At 42.5% G+C, this 18,911-nt stretch overlaps 1 protein-coding gene across 1 annotated transcript in view; it reads left to right on the top strand.

Annotated features, from left to right (window-relative positions):
- NOX4 (NADPH oxidase 4) overlaps positions 1–18,911 on the top strand; it is a 158,481-nt gene that overhangs the window by 21,315 nt on the left and 118,255 nt on the right. Inside the window, exons 7-9 of the mRNA XM_007063128.4 lie at positions 4,017–4,089; positions 8,195–8,275; positions 17,062–17,281. Of these exons, the coding sequence (XP_007063190.3) occupies positions 4,017–4,089; positions 8,195–8,275; positions 17,062–17,281 (374 nt within the window). The remainder of the gene's footprint in view (positions 1–4,016; positions 4,090–8,194; positions 8,276–17,061; positions 17,282–18,911) is intronic.

Genomic DNA, 18,911 nt, shown 5'->3' with positions numbered 1-18,911 from the left:
TCCTGGCTTAGACACAACTCCCATTGGCACCTACGGGGTCTGTTTTTCTGCTGTGTTTCACCTTGAGCACCCCTGTTCAGAATGAAGACAGAATGCTGCTATTCTGATTTGGTAGGGGTTGGTGCAAGACAGCATAGAAACAAGCCAAAAAAAGTTTCATTTGAAAGGACTGCATGATGGGGTCCGGTGTCTCTTGCTCCTGTTGCACTTACTGGAATTAGAAGTCTATAGGAAACACAGTTTTCAAAGGTTCTAAGCCAAATCTAGACCAGGTGTCAGCTGGTGCAGCTTCCATAGAAAATCAGTGATAATCTAAATGGTGGTGTAACTCTGTTGCCTAACTGGCATAGACTCAGACTTTAAGACCAGAAGGGACCAGTATGATCATCTAGTCTGATCTCCTGCACATTGCAGGCCTCAGAACTTCACCCACCCACTCCTGTAATAGACCCATAATCTCTGGTTGAGTTAGTGAAGTCCTCAAATCATGATTTAAAGACTTCACGTTACAGAGAATCCACCATTTACACTAGTTTAAACCTGCAGTTGACCTGGGCCCCATCCAAAAAAGTAGGCAAAAACTCCCGAGGGTCTCTGCCAGTCTGACCTGGAGGAAAATTCCTTCCAGACTCCAAATATGACAGTAATTTGGACCCTGAGAATTTCAGCAAGACCCAATAGCCAGACGCCTGGGAAAGAATTCTCTGTATTAATTCAGAGCCCTCCCCATCTAGTGTCCCATCACTAACCATTGGAGATATTTGCTACAAGCAGTTGTAGATCGGCTACATGCCATTGTAGGCAGTTTCAGCATCTCATCCCCTCTATAAACTCAGTCTTGAAGCCAGTTAGGTTTTTTGCCCCCCACTGCTCCCCTTGGAAGGCTGTTCCAGAACTTCACTCCTCTGATGGTTAGAAACCTTCACTTAATTTCAAGCCTAAATTTGTTGATGGCCAGTTTATATCCATTTGTTCTTGTGTCCCCTCCCTCCCTGGTATTTATCCCTCTGATGTTTTTATAGATAGTAATCATCTCTCCCTTCAGCCTTCTTTTGATAAAAGTAATGCAGTTGGCATTGATGTGGCATTCAGTGGGTGTTCAAGGTGAGGGTTGTTCACAGACTAAGGAGGAGGAAGAGGGAGGGTGCATCAAAACCAACATCTAATAGGAGGTGCAAATAAAGTATAAGCAGCTTGCCTTGGATCAGGGAGAGGGCCTGAGTGCACATTGTACAGCCCACAGTCTCTCCATGAATGACCCTGCTTCTGTGGATACCTTGAGAGCTGTGTGGATCTTGGGGAATGCACTGTATTAGGGTGAGAGCCTGCAAGGTGGAACCCATGTCTCCCTAAGGGAGCTAGGGGAAAACCTTGTGTCATTTTCATTCCTCTTCACTTCTCAGTGTATTCACTCATAAGGGATGTTTTGGCCTGACTCTCTAGATCAGTAATTTAATAGCATCCTTCTTTCAGCCCATTGTGCCAACGTGTTGAAGTCCTGTCCCACCGAAGTCAGTATCAGACCTTCCATTTTCTTCACAGAGGCCAGATTTTCATTTATGCTCCCCAGCCTAGAGAGATCAAAACCATGCAGGTGGATTGCATATCCTGCAGTGTAGGAATCAATACTTGGCACAGGTCGTTTAAGGCTTAAGGTGTGGGGCGTTTAATTTTTTTTTTTTTAGTATAATTTTAAATTTTTAAGAGTTTAACTTGTAAAAAAAAAATAGCCGAAGCATTCAGGTGAGAATGCAGCAACCATTTCAAATCACCATTATTATTGTTATTTGAATTGTGGTAGTGCCTAGATGTCCCAACTAGGTTTGGGGCCCTGTTGTTATTAGGTGCGGTACAAACACATTGGTAGACACTGTCCTCACCTTGAAGAGTTTACAATCTAATTTGAGACAGGAGACAACAAATGAAACGACAAGAGGATGGAAGGAAGGAAGGACAGGGGTTGCAGCAATAAGAGTACAGGGGTGCTATTGCACAAACGGATAGTTCCCATTCATCTTAATTTTAAATAAAATGAGCTATCCCTGACCAACCATTAGTTATTATTATTGCCATGCTGCCTAGGAAGCCCCAGCCATTGACTAGTCCCCATGGTTCTAGGGGCTGTACAAACACAGAACAAAAAGACTGTCCTTGCCCCAAGGAGCTGACAATCAGATTTGGTGGCTGATTTCTAGAAGGCAACACAGCAGATATGGGACTTGGAGGCAGAGGAGGATGATGACTTTATGGATTAATCCGGTGAGGACACTCCATGCTGAGGGGCAGCGTACTAGGAAGTGTGAAGAGGCTTGTGGGAGAAACAGATGGGTGTTGAAGGTTGCCATCACTAAAGGAGTATCAGGAATGGTGTGGGGGGTAAAGGGAAAATAAATAAAAGCAGATAAGTAGGGTGGGGACAGAATTGAGAAGGGGTTTGTAGGTGAGAACAAGAATCTTGAATTTGATGCAGAAGAGAAGGACAAGTGTGTTGGGGGTTTGAAGAGTGGGCTCACATGACTGGAATGAAGGCTTAGGAAGCTGATTTTAGCAGCTGTGTTTTGAGTGGAGTGGAGGGGTAATGGGAGGAGGAGGGGATAACTTTTTAGTCATGCACAGATTGAAAATCTATATTTAAAAAGAATAAATGAAGAGAAAGGAGACAAATTGTATTGCAACTCTCCCTGTTTTTTCTATGATCTAGGGTGAAATTCTGGACCCACTGAAGTCCTTGGCAAAACTCCCATTGATCGTGGAGCCAGGATTTTATCCTAAGATTTTCAGAAATGAGTACTGATTTTGGGTGTCTCAATTTTTGGGTCCCTAACTTTAGGCACATTAAAGTAGTCTGGTTTTCTGGTGCTCAGTATTTTCTAAAAGTCAAGTCTCAAATGGAGCACTCAAAAATTGAGACACTTAAAACCACTCGTCATTTCTGAAAATTTTGGCCTACATTTGGAAGCAAACATGACTTGATCCTGCCCGTTATAACCAATGGAAGCTTTGCCATTGACTTCAGTGGAAGCAGGATCAAGCTCTTAGAGCATAATCTTGCAAAGACTTAGGCATATGCTTAACCTTACACACTGTGAGTGGTGCTGTTGGCTTTATGTAATATTAAGCATGTGGCTTTGCAGGCCTGGGTCCTTACATGTTAAAACCCTGAATGATTTGCTTTCTTCAAGAGGTAAAATATTCATATGTAACTCTTCATGGCTTTTAAGTGTTTGCTCATTATACATAATTCTTAAGCCACCAACTTTGAAAATCAGATGCCAGCATTAAGGTAGGTAATTTAAAATCTTTGTCCTATCACTCTGGAATGCTGACTGCAGCTCATCCTCGCAGGTTTTGTTCTACAGTCAACAACTTCAAACATTATACTATGTCGTGAAGACTAATTGCAGCATTTTTCCCATTTCAGGGTAAAATGGGTCTGCAAATGATCTTAGCAACAGCTGGCATTGCAATTGATTTGCTTGAAATTCTCTGTCTGTGACCAGTTTTTTAATTGTGCTGTTTTGGAGAGCTGTACATTTAAAAAAAAATTTAATACTCAAAATTAAAATGGAAATGTTCTGCAAGTAACTCGCTTTGAAAGAGATTTCAAAAGCTGTTATAAAACCAGCCTTTACAGCAAACTGAAAGCCTGTGCTGTTAGAAAGCTACCTGCTGAGATCTAGCTGGTTCATGGTGCAAAGGGGGTACAAGAGGAGGAGTGAACAGTAAATTGTGAATTTTAGATGTATCTGTATATACTTGGACTAATGCAAGGAAGAAAACATATTTTCCCCTCTCCAGATGGAGAATAACAGTGAAAATCTCTTTTGCACAAAATTCTCTGAAACCATGTTCATTTGGAAAATTGGCTCTTATAAATACATTACATAAATGAAATAAATCATTTTGATCAGTACATGATTTGTGTTCCTAATACAGACCAGCACTTTAAATGGTCATAAAAGATGAGTATACCTTTTCCTACTACAATTTTAAATCTATGTGTGTTTATGTTGCAGTTCCAGGACTGACTGGGGTCCTGATGGTGTTAGTTTTATTCCTAATGTGCACAGCTTCTACATATGCTATCAGGTAAGACTTAAACTGATTATTAAGTTGAACATCACAGTCTGAGCAATCATATTCTGCCACAGATTAGAAGGAATACAGAGCAACTACAATGATATGTAACAGGCATTATATAAATGGAAGGAAAATATCAAATATCTTGTTTCATTTGTTGCACTAACTTGTAGGTAAACTAGCACATTAAGTTTTGGAATCAGTATTTGTACAATAAATATGCAAATTGATGATGTTTTCAGAGCGTAGATTTATTTAAGAGACATGGTCAACTTGAAATCTGGACAGTTTTACTCTCCCCCGTCACTGTGTGAAAGATCCACACAGGCAACACAGTAAACTGACTGTACAGTGGTACCAGTGAAAGTAATTGTACACAAAGTGCTGTCAAATGCACAAAATAAATCTGGAAAAATCAGAGGTTAATGTAGTTTTTCTTCATCCTTTCTTGGGTGTTACTTGTAACAATAAATTGACAAAATACTTCAGATAGAAATGTGCCATTTAGTTGGCTTAGTGTCTTTTAAAGGGGATATTAAGAATTCTGGGTACCATATTTCATAACTGAACACAATAATTCTTGGTCAAAGCCTCAGGTAACATTATTAATGGAGATGACAGTCTAGAGCAGGGATTGGCAACCTTTGCACGTTGCCCATCAGGGAAATCTGCTGGCGTGCCGGGCCAGTTTATTTACCTGCAGTGTCTGCAGGTTCGGCTGATTGCAGCTCCCACTGGCAGCGGTTTGCCGTCATGGGCCGAGGGATGGGCTGGCCACTGCTTCCCGCAGCCCCCATTGGCCTGGGGCGGCGAACCGTGGCCAGCGGAGGCCGCAATCAGCTGAACCTGCAGACACTGCAGGTAAACAAACCGGCCCGGCCCGGCCCGCCAGCGGATTTCCCTGACGGGCCGTGTGCTAAAGGTTGCCGATCCCTGGTCTAGAGAGAGAACGAGCAGGGAACTGTATCTTACCCTTTTCAGTGCAGAGTCCTTGTGAACACCAGCGGCTTAATGCTGTGTGGTGCCTGCTCCAAGGACTTAAGTGTCAGAGTGCTCAACAGCCTACAGGATCGAGTTTGGTAGCCTTTCTGGCCTTAGGCCCTGATCCTGCAAACACATGCATAACTTTTGCTAATGTAGTAGTCCTTATCAAGTACTCACTTGAGTAGATTAATGATTTTGTAGAATCAAGAATCAAGTGTTTGCAGAATTGGGGTTTTAGATCCCAATTCAACAAGGTACTTACAGATGTGCCTAACTCAGAGCATGAGAGATTAGTCCCAATTACATCAGTTAGGCATATGTAAGTTACACTGCTGAACCAGCATGTCTTAGCTAGCTATTATTATTATTGTTAGGCCTTGATTGAGGAAGCAGTTGAGTATGTACTTAAGAACCTTTCCTGAACACAGATGCTTTCCTGAATCAGGACCTTAGTGAGGTCAGAAGCTGGGAATTTGCCAGAAGCTGGGAATGAGCGACAGGGGATGGATCACCTGATGATTACCTGTTCTGTTCATTCCCTCTGGGGCACTTGCCACTGGTCACTGTCAGAAGACAGGATATTGGGCTAGATCGACCCTTGATCAGATCCACTAGGGCCATTCTTATGTTCTTATGTTAATTGGCAGCCCCAGGTGGAGCTACAGAAGCACTGAATTTGAGCAGGATTAGACTGCAGTGCTGCTAGACTGAAGATAAGATTTCAAGATAATTGGGCAGGATGTAAGCTATGCTGAAGGCTTTGCCTCCAAAGCCAAACCCATTTCATAAAAGGTGGAAACACTAAATGATCACTTCAGACTGATACAGCTCTGCAGTGCTTTTCCAAAAGCAAAAGTCTGTTTTCTCCAAGGCCAACATAAATTAGAAAATAATAGCAGCATTTGTTTAAATAAAAAAAGAGAAAGAGATGCAATGCAAACATTCTTGGAAATAATGAACAGTTTTAAATTTTTATCGTAGTAATTTCCTGATCCAGGCAACAAAGGTTTCCCTGTTTCCAAGACTGTGTACTAGTTATATCCCGTTTTGACTACTGCAACCTCCTGCCCTTCAGTCTCCCCTCCCTAAAACTCTGCTCCCATCAAAACCTCATTTTTCTCTCTTAGTGCTCCAACAGTGCCTCTTCTTCTAGATTCATTACAGTGGCATCTCCTCTTCTGTATAAAGATGAAGCTTCTTTTCTTCAAGCATTCCACAGCTCGGCAGCCACCTATCGTGTCCAAGCCCGTTTCTCCTCCTGTAATCCCATCTGCTCCTTCATGTCCTCTCTGTCTTCTCCTGAAAACTCTTTCCACTTCCTTTCATGCTGTCTCTATATTTGCAATAAATAAAGGCTTGATACAAATGTGAGGTGAAATGGATAAACAGTTTCTGACATATGAATTTTAGAACAAAACCAGTTGAATACACTTCTTGAAAAATCTTCTTAATTTTTTTAAAATGTTTTTCTTTCATGCAATAGCTTGTGTAGCAACTCTCCATTTTTCATTCAAGAGCCATTTGCTAGGAGGGGGGTTGAATTATTATAAAATGTAATAAAACATACAGAAAAATGCTGAAATGTGATCCAGTTACAAGTTAAATTTATTCCAGGGCCTTTCCCATGAACTCAATCACTAAAATATAGGACACCACTTATTCAGGGCTTCCTAAATAAGTTCCAAACTGCTCATACACAAGCTATCTTCTCAATCACATATAACAATAGTCATTCACATTATTATGCTATAAACCATCACATACACATTCCCTTCCAATGCAAATCTACACCCACGCACATACCAAGGCCAATTTTCCAAAGTAGGAATTAAATATACAATTTGAACTCAGGTTTTCAAGAACTCTGATTTCTAGGAAATTAGATTTTGATAAATGTCTATTTTGAATGACAGATAGTAGATAAGAAGCAGTCTGATGTGTTTTAAAAAGTTCTGATTTAGTAAAAAGAAATAATGTTTATATTTAGGCAATGTGCCAGATATAAGCTGTCTAGGTAAAAGGAGACAAAGACATTTCAGAGAGAGACTTAGTGTATGTTTGCAATGTCTTAAGAATAGCTTCTTAAATTATATAGTAAGAGTTAAGTTTGTGTATGATTTAATTTTTGATTTGTATTGTGGATGGGGATAAGGGTTTGTATTGGAAGAGAATACGTTGTGCTGCTGTACAGGTTTGGAATGTGCTGTGTTGTGTATTTGTGAAGATAGGTAGCTTATGGGTGAATATTTCCTTAACTAGGGAGTTCCTAGTTTTTTTGAGAGATGATTGTATTCATGGAGAAAGGAATAAAGTTAAGTGACAGTTCACAGAGTTTTTATGTGGGGAGAATTTCCCTAGTTTTTAAAATCATCAATAGAAGGAAGTCCTTCTTCCCCTTTGTCCTGCACTTATGTGGCACTGCTTGTTCCCTGCAATTTACCTCTATGTGCTCTGGATTCCAGAAAACCCTCTCTGTATGTCAACTCTAACTCCTGAAGTATCTTCATACTTTCCCCCCTGTTGCCCTTTGCCTCGGTTCCCTGCGTGTGTACCATGACTACCTGCACCTCCTTCAGTCCTTCTCCCCTCTCCCTCAACTCTCTGACTACCTCCCTTCCACACACCTCGTTACCCACTTCCCATTACACCCATTTGTATTTAAAATGCTTAATAGCTACTTTCAATATTTTAAAATATAGATGTCTACAAGAGCATCAGGGTGAATGGTGTGGCCTGAGGGAGCCAGTGTTGGTGGCAGAACTGTGGTTATAGGCTGAATTTTGGGGCCAGGGAGCCATTATGGCAGCAGGGGTGGGGTAGAAGGCTGTGTAGAGACCTGGGAAAACAGGCTAGTCTCCATACCTTAGTTCCCTGCATGCACTCCTACTCCCTGCTCTCCTTCCCTCACTTCCATGCTTACCCAGTCCCCTCTCCTTTTCAACAACTCAGTGTGGGCAAATGTGTGTGTATATTTTTTACATAACTGAATTGGATTTTGGACCCTAGCTGAACTGGACTTTGCTTTTTCTATGTTTATAATTTTCATCTAGATACACAGAGCTGCGTGTAATTAGCAATGACTGAGTGTAGTATCTGCAAATGGCATTAAACCACAGTTTATTCTTTGCAGGCTTTTGAACTATGATATCTTCTGGTACACACACAACCTCTTCTTTGTCTTCTACGTGCTGCTGCTGGTGCATGTTTCTGGGTACGTAACCAAATAAACTGTCCCTGTTCCTGAAGCACACTGAGGAGGGTACAGCTCACAAAGAAGGGCATTGAGGCAGGGAGCCAAGTGGCATCTTCCTGACATGACCTTGTGCTGGTCAGTATTTAACAGCGGCAATTGTTCAGGTAAAGCTTGTGTTGTGGTTGGAGCATCATTTGGTACAGCAGATTAGAACACAGCAGGGTCAAAACCTGAACCAAACCCCGCTCCTTGCCCATTCCACCAAGTTCTGGTTGTAACTAAAATAAATGTTGTTTAGCTCTGTCCCCAGAACCACCCTGGCTGGCTGCTGGCAAAGGGTGACGTGAGGTCACTCTCTTCCCTTTGTCTCTCCTTTCTCCACGTCCCCCTTGCTGTACCACAACAATTATTTCTCTCTCCCCAACCATTTTAAACAACCATTTTATGGGTGTAAATGACCACACAAGTGTTACGAGCGGGGCTTGGGCAGTCCATCCCAATGGCCAGAGCCAGAGTCCAGGTAGACCAGGATCAGAATCTGGTCAGGATCAGAATCTAAGAGTGATAGCTGGAGTTCGGGACTGGGGCTGTGGTTTAGTATTGATGCCAGTGGGCAGGGATGGAGCCAGCATTCAAAGGGCAAAGCCAGGGTCTGTAGCCAGAGTCAGAGTTCAAGCACTGAAGCCCAGGATCAAAGCCACAGTCAGAGTCCAGGTTCCAAAACCAGAGGTTGAAAGCTGGAGTTGGCCTCCCAGTACTGAAGCCAGGGATCAAAGCCGGTGTCAAAGTCCAAGTACCAAATCGGGCTGGACTCAGAGTTAGAATTCAAGGGTAGAAGTCGAGGGTCCAACTTGGAGCCAAGGGTCTGAGAGCAAGCAGAGAGGCGGATCCATCACAATGACTGGCAGCTAAGTCGACCTCCTTGCACAGATGCTTCCTGGAACTCCTCTGGGCTTAAGTAATGTGCCTGGACCAATCTGGGGCAGTCAGTCCAGCCTCCTGTGGTGATACTTCCTGTGTTTTTATCTCCACAGGAAGTATGTGGTGATGCCTACAGGTTTCCCATTGGCTGCCAGGTAGTGGTGTGGAGGTGTCACCTGTCCTGCAGACCCAGGTTCTGGTCACATCTTCACAGAACCACAAAAGGTGCAAGACTATGGAGTTTCTCACACCAGTGCAACTCCTTTGGACCAGATCCTTATCTGATGTAAATCAGCACAGCTGCATTTCAGTCAAAGCAGCTGCATCATTGACACCAGCTAAGGACCTCGTCCATTGACTTCCCTGGAATTACTCCTGATTTAGACTGAGATGAGAAAGAGACAAGCTTTTGAGCTACACAGAGCTCTTCTTCAGGTCTGGGAAAGGTACTCAGAGTCACAGTTAAATACATACAGGAGTTGCACTGGTGTGAGAAAATGAGTACTTTTCCCAGACCTGAAGAGCTCTGTGTAGGTTAAAAGCTTGTTTCTTTCACCAACAGAAGTTGGTCCAATAAAAGATGTTACCTCACTCATCTTGTCTCCCTTGGTAGGGTCTGAAGGTAAACAATGAGTAGCTGTTGGATTTTACAAGCTGTGAAATAGAACACTGTAAACTTGAAATCTAGAGAATTTTTAAAAAAAGAGTTCCAAGTATCAGGTTTTTACATTGGACCATGATTCCTAACTTTTTCATGTTTTTTTTAAAAAGGTTCTCCCCACCCCTTCGCTGTTGCTGTATGAAAGACCCAACAGGGGAATCTGACAAACTAAGGCTCCCATCTCTCACAGAATAAAAGGCAGGTGGTTCCCTGTGCAGACCCCTGTTCTTGCAGGACTGGAACCTGCCTGGCTATACAGGGGAATTGGTGACAATGACTCTGCACAAAGTGCTGTCTCAGACACAAACTAAAATCTAGAGGAAAACATTTTTCTACCCTCTATCAGTTATAGTAAATGTAAGATGTAACTTGTAACAATAGAAGCTAAAAAACATTTCAAACAGAAGCATGTTTTTTTCTTTTAATTCACAGATTTTTTTTTTATTATGATTAGGAGCCCTTGTCATAGACGAGGACCCTCATTGTGCTAGGTGCTGTACAAAATGATGATCCCTGCCCCAAAGAATTTACAATCTAATTATAAGACAAAATACAACAGGTGGAGAGAGACAGACAGGTTAGAACACAAGGAAACAATGAGACAATATTAGTCAGCATAGAATCATAGAATATCAGGGTTGGAAGGGAACTCAGAAGGTCATCTAGTCCAACCCCCTGCTCAAAGCAGGACCAATCCCCAGCTAAAGCATCCCAGACAGGGCTTTGTCAAGCCTGACCTGGCTTGATAGGCTGTGGTATCAGCACACCTAACCGTTGGCAAGGTTTTTTGAATAAAGTTACCAGTAAACCTCCCCGCCCCCACCCAGGGCACTGGCAGCTGGAGGAAAGACTGTCAGCATGATTCCAAAGGAGCTGAGCGGTCAAGGAGCAGGGGAATGGACAAGGGGTCCCAGGGTGTCTGAGATTTGCATGGGAATGGCAGCTCATTCTTCAGAGGACAAATGTCTTCCCAGCACTGGAATGATTTGGGGAAGATTCTGAAAGGGGATTTTTTTAGGATATTCCATGCCCTTTCCTCCCAGATCCTCTCCTGGGGGTGTTTCGTGGTTCTATTCTATGTATTTTGTTATACTGCCCGGGTCACTACAGTATCTGAGCACCTCCCAGTAGCACGTTAAGTGACACTACTAACATCTGTCATGTATGCTTTGTTGTTTCTTTCATCCTCACCCCAGGGGGAGAAGAGAACTAGCCTTAATAGTTAATGCATGTGCTGTTGTGGTACTTTTTGCAACAAGACCTGCAAAGCATTTCAGTGACTTACAGATGCCACAAACTTTAAGTAGGCTTTGGTATTAAAGCCAACAATAGCAAAAAGTCAATAGGAAACACAAAACAGATGCTTTCACGGCATTATTCTACAAACATAAGAATTACTAAAACATTTGGAGCCAGCTCTTCTGCTGGTGCCAGTTGGGCTAGTTCTACTGAAATCAAAGGAGCTACACCAATTTGCACCAGCTGAGGATCTGACCCTAGTGATATTGCTATAGTTGTCAAAGGACTTAGACATCTCCTACCCGATGAAGAATTCTTAAGATTGTACCCATTCATTGTCCTCGATCAGATCCAGAAGTACCAGAGCTTGACCCACCCTGGGACACCAGAGAGAGGATGCCAAGATAATCCTCAAAAAACCCCAGACATAAATCATACATCATTGCAGCTAACTCACCTTCAGTAGGACTAAATATTAAGTAATTAATGTATTAAAGTTAAGCACGTGCTTAAGTCCTTTGCTGGAATGGTGTCTTCACGGCAAATACTTTATTAAATACTGGCTGATGATCTGAAAACTGGGACATATTTGTAAGTTTTATTTTCCTGTGTTTTAAATATATTCTTTATCGGAGATTGGAGGAGGGGATAGAAGTGACTAATGTGGTGGTACTGAATTTATCAAGGAGCGCATAGCTTTCTCAGTGGCTGTAGCTATGGTAATAGCTTCTATAGTTTATCAAAGAATCGGTGCCTTTGGACAATGATTCATGATTGTCACTTTTAGTCGATAATATCTTGTGTATTGGACACAACGTGTGTCAAAGAGTATAATGTTCAAAGAACAGGGTTAGTCTTTCATTTATATAATGTGGTTTTGGATGTATTGTAGCTTGATTGTTTAAGATTCTATTTTCAGTGAAAGCTGGGGCTACGCTGCATGAAAGCAAAAATGCTATTATCAAAATGGAGTTTTTATAATCCTAACATGACATGAAAGGTGGCCAAATTATATATAATATATGTATACATATACACTTTTCAAGGATAGGGGGAGGGAAGGATTTGTCTGTACAGAGATTTAGTGTGTAGCATGCTGGGATGTAATTTTACAGCACAGCAGCCTGCTACACACTGAGTGGCCATGTAAACCCTGCTGCCGAGCACTAGATGTTCCGAAGTGCATTTTGATGTGCACTACAGAACTTTTAGTGCGCTGCAACAGGGTCCCCGTGGCCATTGAGTGGGTGGCAGGCTGGTGTGCAGTAGATTTACATCCCAGCTTGCTGTGCACTACGTTTCTGTATAGAGAAGTTTGAAGAGTAGTCTATGAGAGGAAGAGTAGCCTTCTTCCTAAGGAGACACAGGATTTCGGGTTCAGTTCTCAGCTCTGCTGCAGCTATCCTGGGTCCTCTGAGGGAAATCTGGTAATCTGTCTGTGCCTTAGTTTGCCATCTTACTGAATTTTTCCTTTTCATCCCACCTTTTTGTCTGTTTAAATTATAAGTAGAGCTAGTCAAAATAACCAAAATTAGTTTCATGAAAATTTTCAAATTTGTTGTCTTTTTGAAATACTTGAAACCAACCATTAAAAAAAATTTTTTTTGATTCCTTTTCAATTTCTTTTGTTCAAAATTTTTATTTCAAATGTTATCAGAATAGTTAACAATTTTGATTTTGGTTTACCCAAGACTGGGTTTTTTGGTAAATAAGATTTGTATTTACGGAACAGCGCTGTTTTTGATAAACATAATTTTTTGATTATTGAAAACATTTTAGGAATGATTAAGAATTGAAAAAAAATAAAGGCATGAAATCTTTTGAGAAAAAACAAAAAAAGTTAAACAAATGTCAACAGTTTTTTACAAATTGGAAAAAGGGCATCTTGTGACAGACACATTTCAACCAGCTTTAGTTTTAAGCTCATCAGCGCTGTTGCTATTTTATGATGTGTTTGTACAGTGCCAAGGTCAATAGGGCTCTGATCTTTCTGAGGGCGTCTTTACCACGACCATAAATAATAATAATGGCACTGGCCAGATTCTCAGTTGATGTCAATGGAGCTATGCCTATTTACTTTCGGCCCAATATTAATGACAATAAAAACAAAAGTTCTATACAAATATTGAGTAGAAGGTAGAAAAATATCACTGGTTCTGTTCTTTTTGTAGATTCCCACAAAAATCACGGAAGTTAACAATGGGAAAAGGTTTACTATGTTTTTCTGAGGAAATTCTAGCCCCTTTCCTTGCAAATCTTCCCTGAGGATATCGTCTAGTGTTTTTTCCAGTCTAATTTTACGGGTGGGTCTTCCAACCTTTGGAATGTATTTCACAGCAAAGTACAGCATGCTGTCAAGAGAGGCAGAGTGGACAAGTGGCTACAGCACTTAGGTGGGACTCAGGAGAACTGGGTTTTATGCTCAGCTCTCCTATTGTCCTGCTCGGAGACCTTGAGCAAGTCACTTCATCTGCCTCAGTTTCCCCATCAGTAAAATAGGTATAATGATACTGACCTTTTTTGTAAAGTGCTTTGAGATCTATGGATGAAAGGCACTATGTAGGAGTGAGGTATTTTTATTGTTGTTATTAATGAGAGAATAACATTGAATAGGTGGAGGAGTCAGTGTAGTGGAATTGCAGTTCACCTTAGGAGCTTCTGAACTCATAGCATAGCACTAAAGATGCCACCCTGGCAATGGCACCTGTTGTACAGAACGTTGCCAACCATGACTAGTAGGCTTCAATCAGTGAATTCACTTTCAGCTCCCATAATTATTAGTTAACTTGTAGAAATCGTAAAACCAGAAATTTGTCATGTGAACCATCAGAAAATTCTCACTCGCTCATCTTGCAATCCTGAAACACTGATAGCCCGAAAGATCTAGTTAACCCGTGTTATTTTTTGGTTTTGCAACTTTTTGTTTAATTAGAAATAATGCCTAGAGACACTCTATCATGGGGCCTTGTAAATGATTTGATTACCTTGTGCCAAGTGGTAGATGAGTTCATGCATGGCAAAGTGAAGTGCAACCATTAAAGGGCTTGTGTGTGACAATTTGTAATGGACAAATATTAAAAGTGTGTTTTAGTATTACTATCCCACTTTGGGTATCCTCTGTGTTACAGGTGACAGAGTATCCGAAACTTATCTCATCTGTCTAGCCCATTACCAGGATATCTAAGCATGCAGGGGGAAGCCATAGTTGGGTTTCCAACGCTCTGGTGGGGTGAGGAGCTAATGCTGCTATCTTATCTGTCTGAAGTGCTTCTATGTGCACCAATTACCAGTGTATCTGAGCACCTCACTATCTTTAATTTATCCTCGCAACACCCTGTGAGGTAGAGCAGTGTCATTATCCCCATGTAACAGATGGGGGAACTGAGGCAGTAGGATCTAATGACTTGGTTAAGGTCGCATAAGAAGTCTGTAGTGAAGCAGGGAACTGAATCCTGGTCTCCCAAGTCCCCAGTTTGTGCCCTAACCATTGGACCATGTTGGCAGCATGTATCCTGTCAGGAGGGCAAGGTTGGGTTGGGAAGGTTGCTGCCACCACCATGCTTCCCTCCACTCTTGCGAGCCAAACAGCGCCAGGATGGCTGGTGTGTGGGTGGGGCATCGATTACATGTTTCAAAGGTGGAACTAGGAGCGTTGCTCGCCACATTGTACCCAGCACTCAGGAGGTATAATGCTACAGACGTTTCGCCCAGGCATTGCTGCACAGGCCAGAAACCTCCTCCTTTCCCCAGCAAAGCCATGCCTCTTAAAAGGTATAATTTAGCCATTTATATTTCTACCATCCCAGGCCATAATTTTGATATAATTCAAGCCCAAATTCTTTGAGTGGCAAAGGAAGGCTTCAGAAGAACAAGGAGTTATATTACTTATCTCATTACCTTCTTAATGATTCATATAGTGTCTGGAGGAATCCTAGTTTTCTTTTAGTATTTTTCCTCTTTCTGTTCTCCAGCTGTGTCTGTAAAATCCCATGCACGTTCATGTTAATATCAATGTAACTCTCACCTGAGAAACATGCACAGCTCCAGAAGTATCATCTGTAAGGTTGGATCCCGGCTTTTTGTAGAAGTGTGGAATGTCATTGCTGCGGCAACGCTGTCAAAGCTGCTAAGTTGTTACATCTGCTCAGTGCTTCTGTCCTTGGAGCTCCAGTGTTATCAGCACTAGCAGAGAGCACCGCTTGCTCAGCCAGCAAACCTCGATGTTACTCAGAGAGAAAGACCACAGGCACGGTTCGGTGACAAAGGCACTCAGCCAGATTTATTCCCTCAAGGCACAATCCTAGTGACTCGCACAACTTGGACAAATACATTAACACATGAGTGCCCTGCAGCAAGGAGCAGTTCAGTCAGCCGTGGGAGTCTCTGCTGTCCCCTTGGCCTCACAAAGGGCTAAGGCAAGGTACCTCAACATTTACAGACTGAGACAAACAACTGGGATTAACAAGTTACGTATTGCCTTACATGTTTCATGACATCTGTTTGTTACATCCCCTTGTACCCGGTTCTTTATATTTCAGAGAAACATCCCTATTATTCTGTTAAACCATCTTATCTTGTACTAGATTGTGGTGTATCTGTACTAACCTTCTGAAATATATTTACGTGTATATCTAGTACCTTGTACGCTAGCAGCAACTTTGCCAAGTTTATGTACCGAACAGTGAACGTGTGAGCATCTGCTTTAATACATGGCCTGACTTTGGTTCACAGCGGCTGGTTCAGGCCTAAGGCCCTGCACCAGGCCCAGGGCTCCAGGCTCTCTCTCTGTACTACACATTTGATGGAGCACTGTATTGGGGTTCACTCAACGCAAGAGCTCCTCTTCCTGGCCAGGCATGTCATAGTGGCTTTCCCCGCAAATGGCAGCCCCTGCCAATAGTCAATCCATGGCTGCGATGGTCTGTCTTCCCATAATTCACAGTGCTCCCTCTTTGCGATTTGGCCCTCCGGGTAGATCACTATATAGTCCCCCCCTTCCAGGATATCAAAGTCTCACCAGACCGGATGTCTGGGTGGCACCACCAACGGTGCTGTGCCCTTTCCGAGTGACTGGTAGGGGAACTCCGGCTCCCCCCCACCCTTTTCTTATTGTTTCCCTGGGCTTCTTCCTACCCAGGCTTCTCAGACTTTATTTTCCCACAACTCCTCTGGAGTTGATCCTGCTTCCAGGGCCAGGATCCCAGGGCTTATTCTCCCCCCTGGGTTTCCTCCTTCTCCCCACCTCTCTGTTCTCAGAGAGTGACTACAGACTCTCTCCTTGTGGCCTCCTGCTACTAAAGGCTTCATCTCTTTATATTCTTTACCCAGCTTCTCCCCCAGCTGGGCGTTACCAGCAATTAGTATTTATAAATCCCTCGGCCTCCCTTCAGGTGCAACTATGAAAATTAATTGGCCCCATCTGGAGCCTCCTTAACTCCATCAGGGCCAGTGTGGGGTGAACACCCCATCATAATGACTTTTTTAATTTGACAAGTGGGTTTTCAGAAGTGGGATATAGCTCATGTATGATGCTGTCATGCACAAACATGAAATACACTGAATGATAGGAGTGCTCCCTGCAGTTTATAATTCTGCAGTATTGTTAGGCCACTTGTGTTTAAGATTGCATTAAAACGAGGGCTTGTATAACACACAGAGTGTGGCTGAAAATAGCTTTGTGTGATTGAATTGCAAATGCAATTATTTAATTTCTCTCTGAGGCCCGCACAATTTCTCCTACCCTCAAGTAGTATCAGGAGAGCCAGATGGGTTGCAGAACCTCCACTTTAGTGACAAAGGGATCTATTGTTGGAACGCGTCAAGTTAATTCAGACTCCTGAAGGTAAAACAAAGTTAAAATGCTTGTGGAATATCAGCCTTTGATCAGCTTTGTGATGGCCTATAAAATCCTCTACAAATTGAGAGAAGTCGGTTGATTTTGATTGCTGTTTCAGTGTCTTTTTTGTTTGTTTGTTTCCTGTAGAGGAGTGCTTAAATACCAGACTAACCTAGAGGAACACCCTCCTGGCTGCTTTCATCCTAACACAACTCTCCGAGAGGATATTCCAGTGCCAGGCACTTTTGAAGAGCCTTTTCCTGAATACGCTCCTGAGCCTTTCCCAGCAGAACTGGAACCATTTGCGCAAAATAATTTTGTGAGAATTTGCGCTGAGGAACCCAAGTTCCAGTCGCACTTCCCAGAGGTCTGTATAATCCGATATTTCAGGTTTTACAGGCAATGCCAAGTCTTTCAGTCAGCCATGACCACTAATTATTACTTCTCTGGACCAGAAGTTTTAATAATAGAAAAGAATTAAAACCTTATCAGGCATCAGCACACCCCACCCCCCAGCTTTTACAGCCCGAGTTCCAGCCAGAGCCACAATGTCTACACAGCTATTTTTAGGGCAGCATCGTGAGCCCCCGCTAGCCCACGTCTGTCGAACCAGGCTGGGAGGCTGGCTGCTGCAGACTGTGTAGGCACACACTGTGTGACCTTGGGCAAGTCACTTAATCTCCCCGTGGCCAAATCCCATCTGTAAAATAGGGCTAAGAATGCTTCCTATCTCCCACCCTTTGTCTATTTAGACTGTGAGGGTGGGATTCACAAAATTATTTAGCTATCTAAACCCAAGATGTAGGCTCCTAAGTCTCAGTTTGCGCTCCACTGCGCTCCACAAAACTCCCGCTGAACACCGCAGGTGCCTAAATTCACTCAGTGGCTAAGTTTTTTTGCAGTAAACGTTCCCTCAGCACCTGTGTTTCTGCCTCTGGGCATGCATACTGCTGGCTCCCTCTAGATGTCTGGGTGCCTATCTCCTGCCTAAGCCCCAGAGCAATTCACAACCAGAGAAGGCAGGCAGACAAACACCTATGTTGTGTGCCAGGCCCAGTTCAACAGGTGAGCCCAAAAGCCACCTACTGGAGCAGGCCGCTCAGGCAAGTTCACACAAAACAGCTGGGGTGAGAAAGGGAAGGAGAACTTCCTTCATAACTTTTAATCTAATGGTAAGCGTATTCACCTGGGATGTGAGAAACCCGTGGTTCAAGCTCCCCTCTGCCTGATGAGGAGGAGGGATCTGAATGGGGATCTACCACCTCTCAAGTGCTCTAACTGCTGGGCTATGGGACATGCTGATGTGGAAATAGAGAGTATCTATTTTAGAAAGACAGCCAATCTTGATTTAAAGACTTCAAGTGACAGAGAATCCATCACATCACTAGGTAATATGTTTCAGTGATGAATTACCACCTGTTAAAATTTCTACTTTATTTCTAGTCAGAATTTATCTAGCTTCAGCTTCCAAACATTGGATCTTGTTATGTCTTTGGCTGCTAGATTACAGAGCTCTGTACTATCAGAAATCTTCAGCACACATAGTTATTTAAAGACTGTGATAAAGTCACATATTAACGTTCTCTAGGATAAATAAAATAGATTGAGCTATTTACACTTAAAGTTAAGTACAGGCTTTAGTGCTTTCCTGCATAGTGATGCTTTCCTGAATTGAGGTCTGAGTGGATACCAATAGTACAGATACTATAGACAAATGTATTAGCCATCATGCACACAGATTCCACAGTGAGCAGTACAATATAAACAAAACTGTCATCTTGACCACCACTACAGATGGCTATCTACACCCGCCGAAAGCCTATTTTCATTAGTTATCAAATTCAATGAGAATGTTAAAAAAGGAAGGAGGAGGCAGAGTTTATTCTAGAAAAATGTGAAAAGAAAAATGGAATTTTAGAAAAGATCAATAGACTCAAGATGATTTAATTATGATATATGTATGTCCCAATCCACCAATCAGAAACAGGGCTTCATTC

Source organism: Chelonia mydas, chromosome 1, assembly GCF_015237465.2.
Source record: "Chelonia mydas isolate rCheMyd1 chromosome 1, rCheMyd1.pri.v2, whole genome shotgun sequence".
Classification (NCBI taxonomy): Eukaryota; Metazoa; Chordata; order Testudines; family Cheloniidae; genus Chelonia; species Chelonia mydas.
This window is presented reverse-complemented; position numbering and strand designations above follow the sequence as displayed.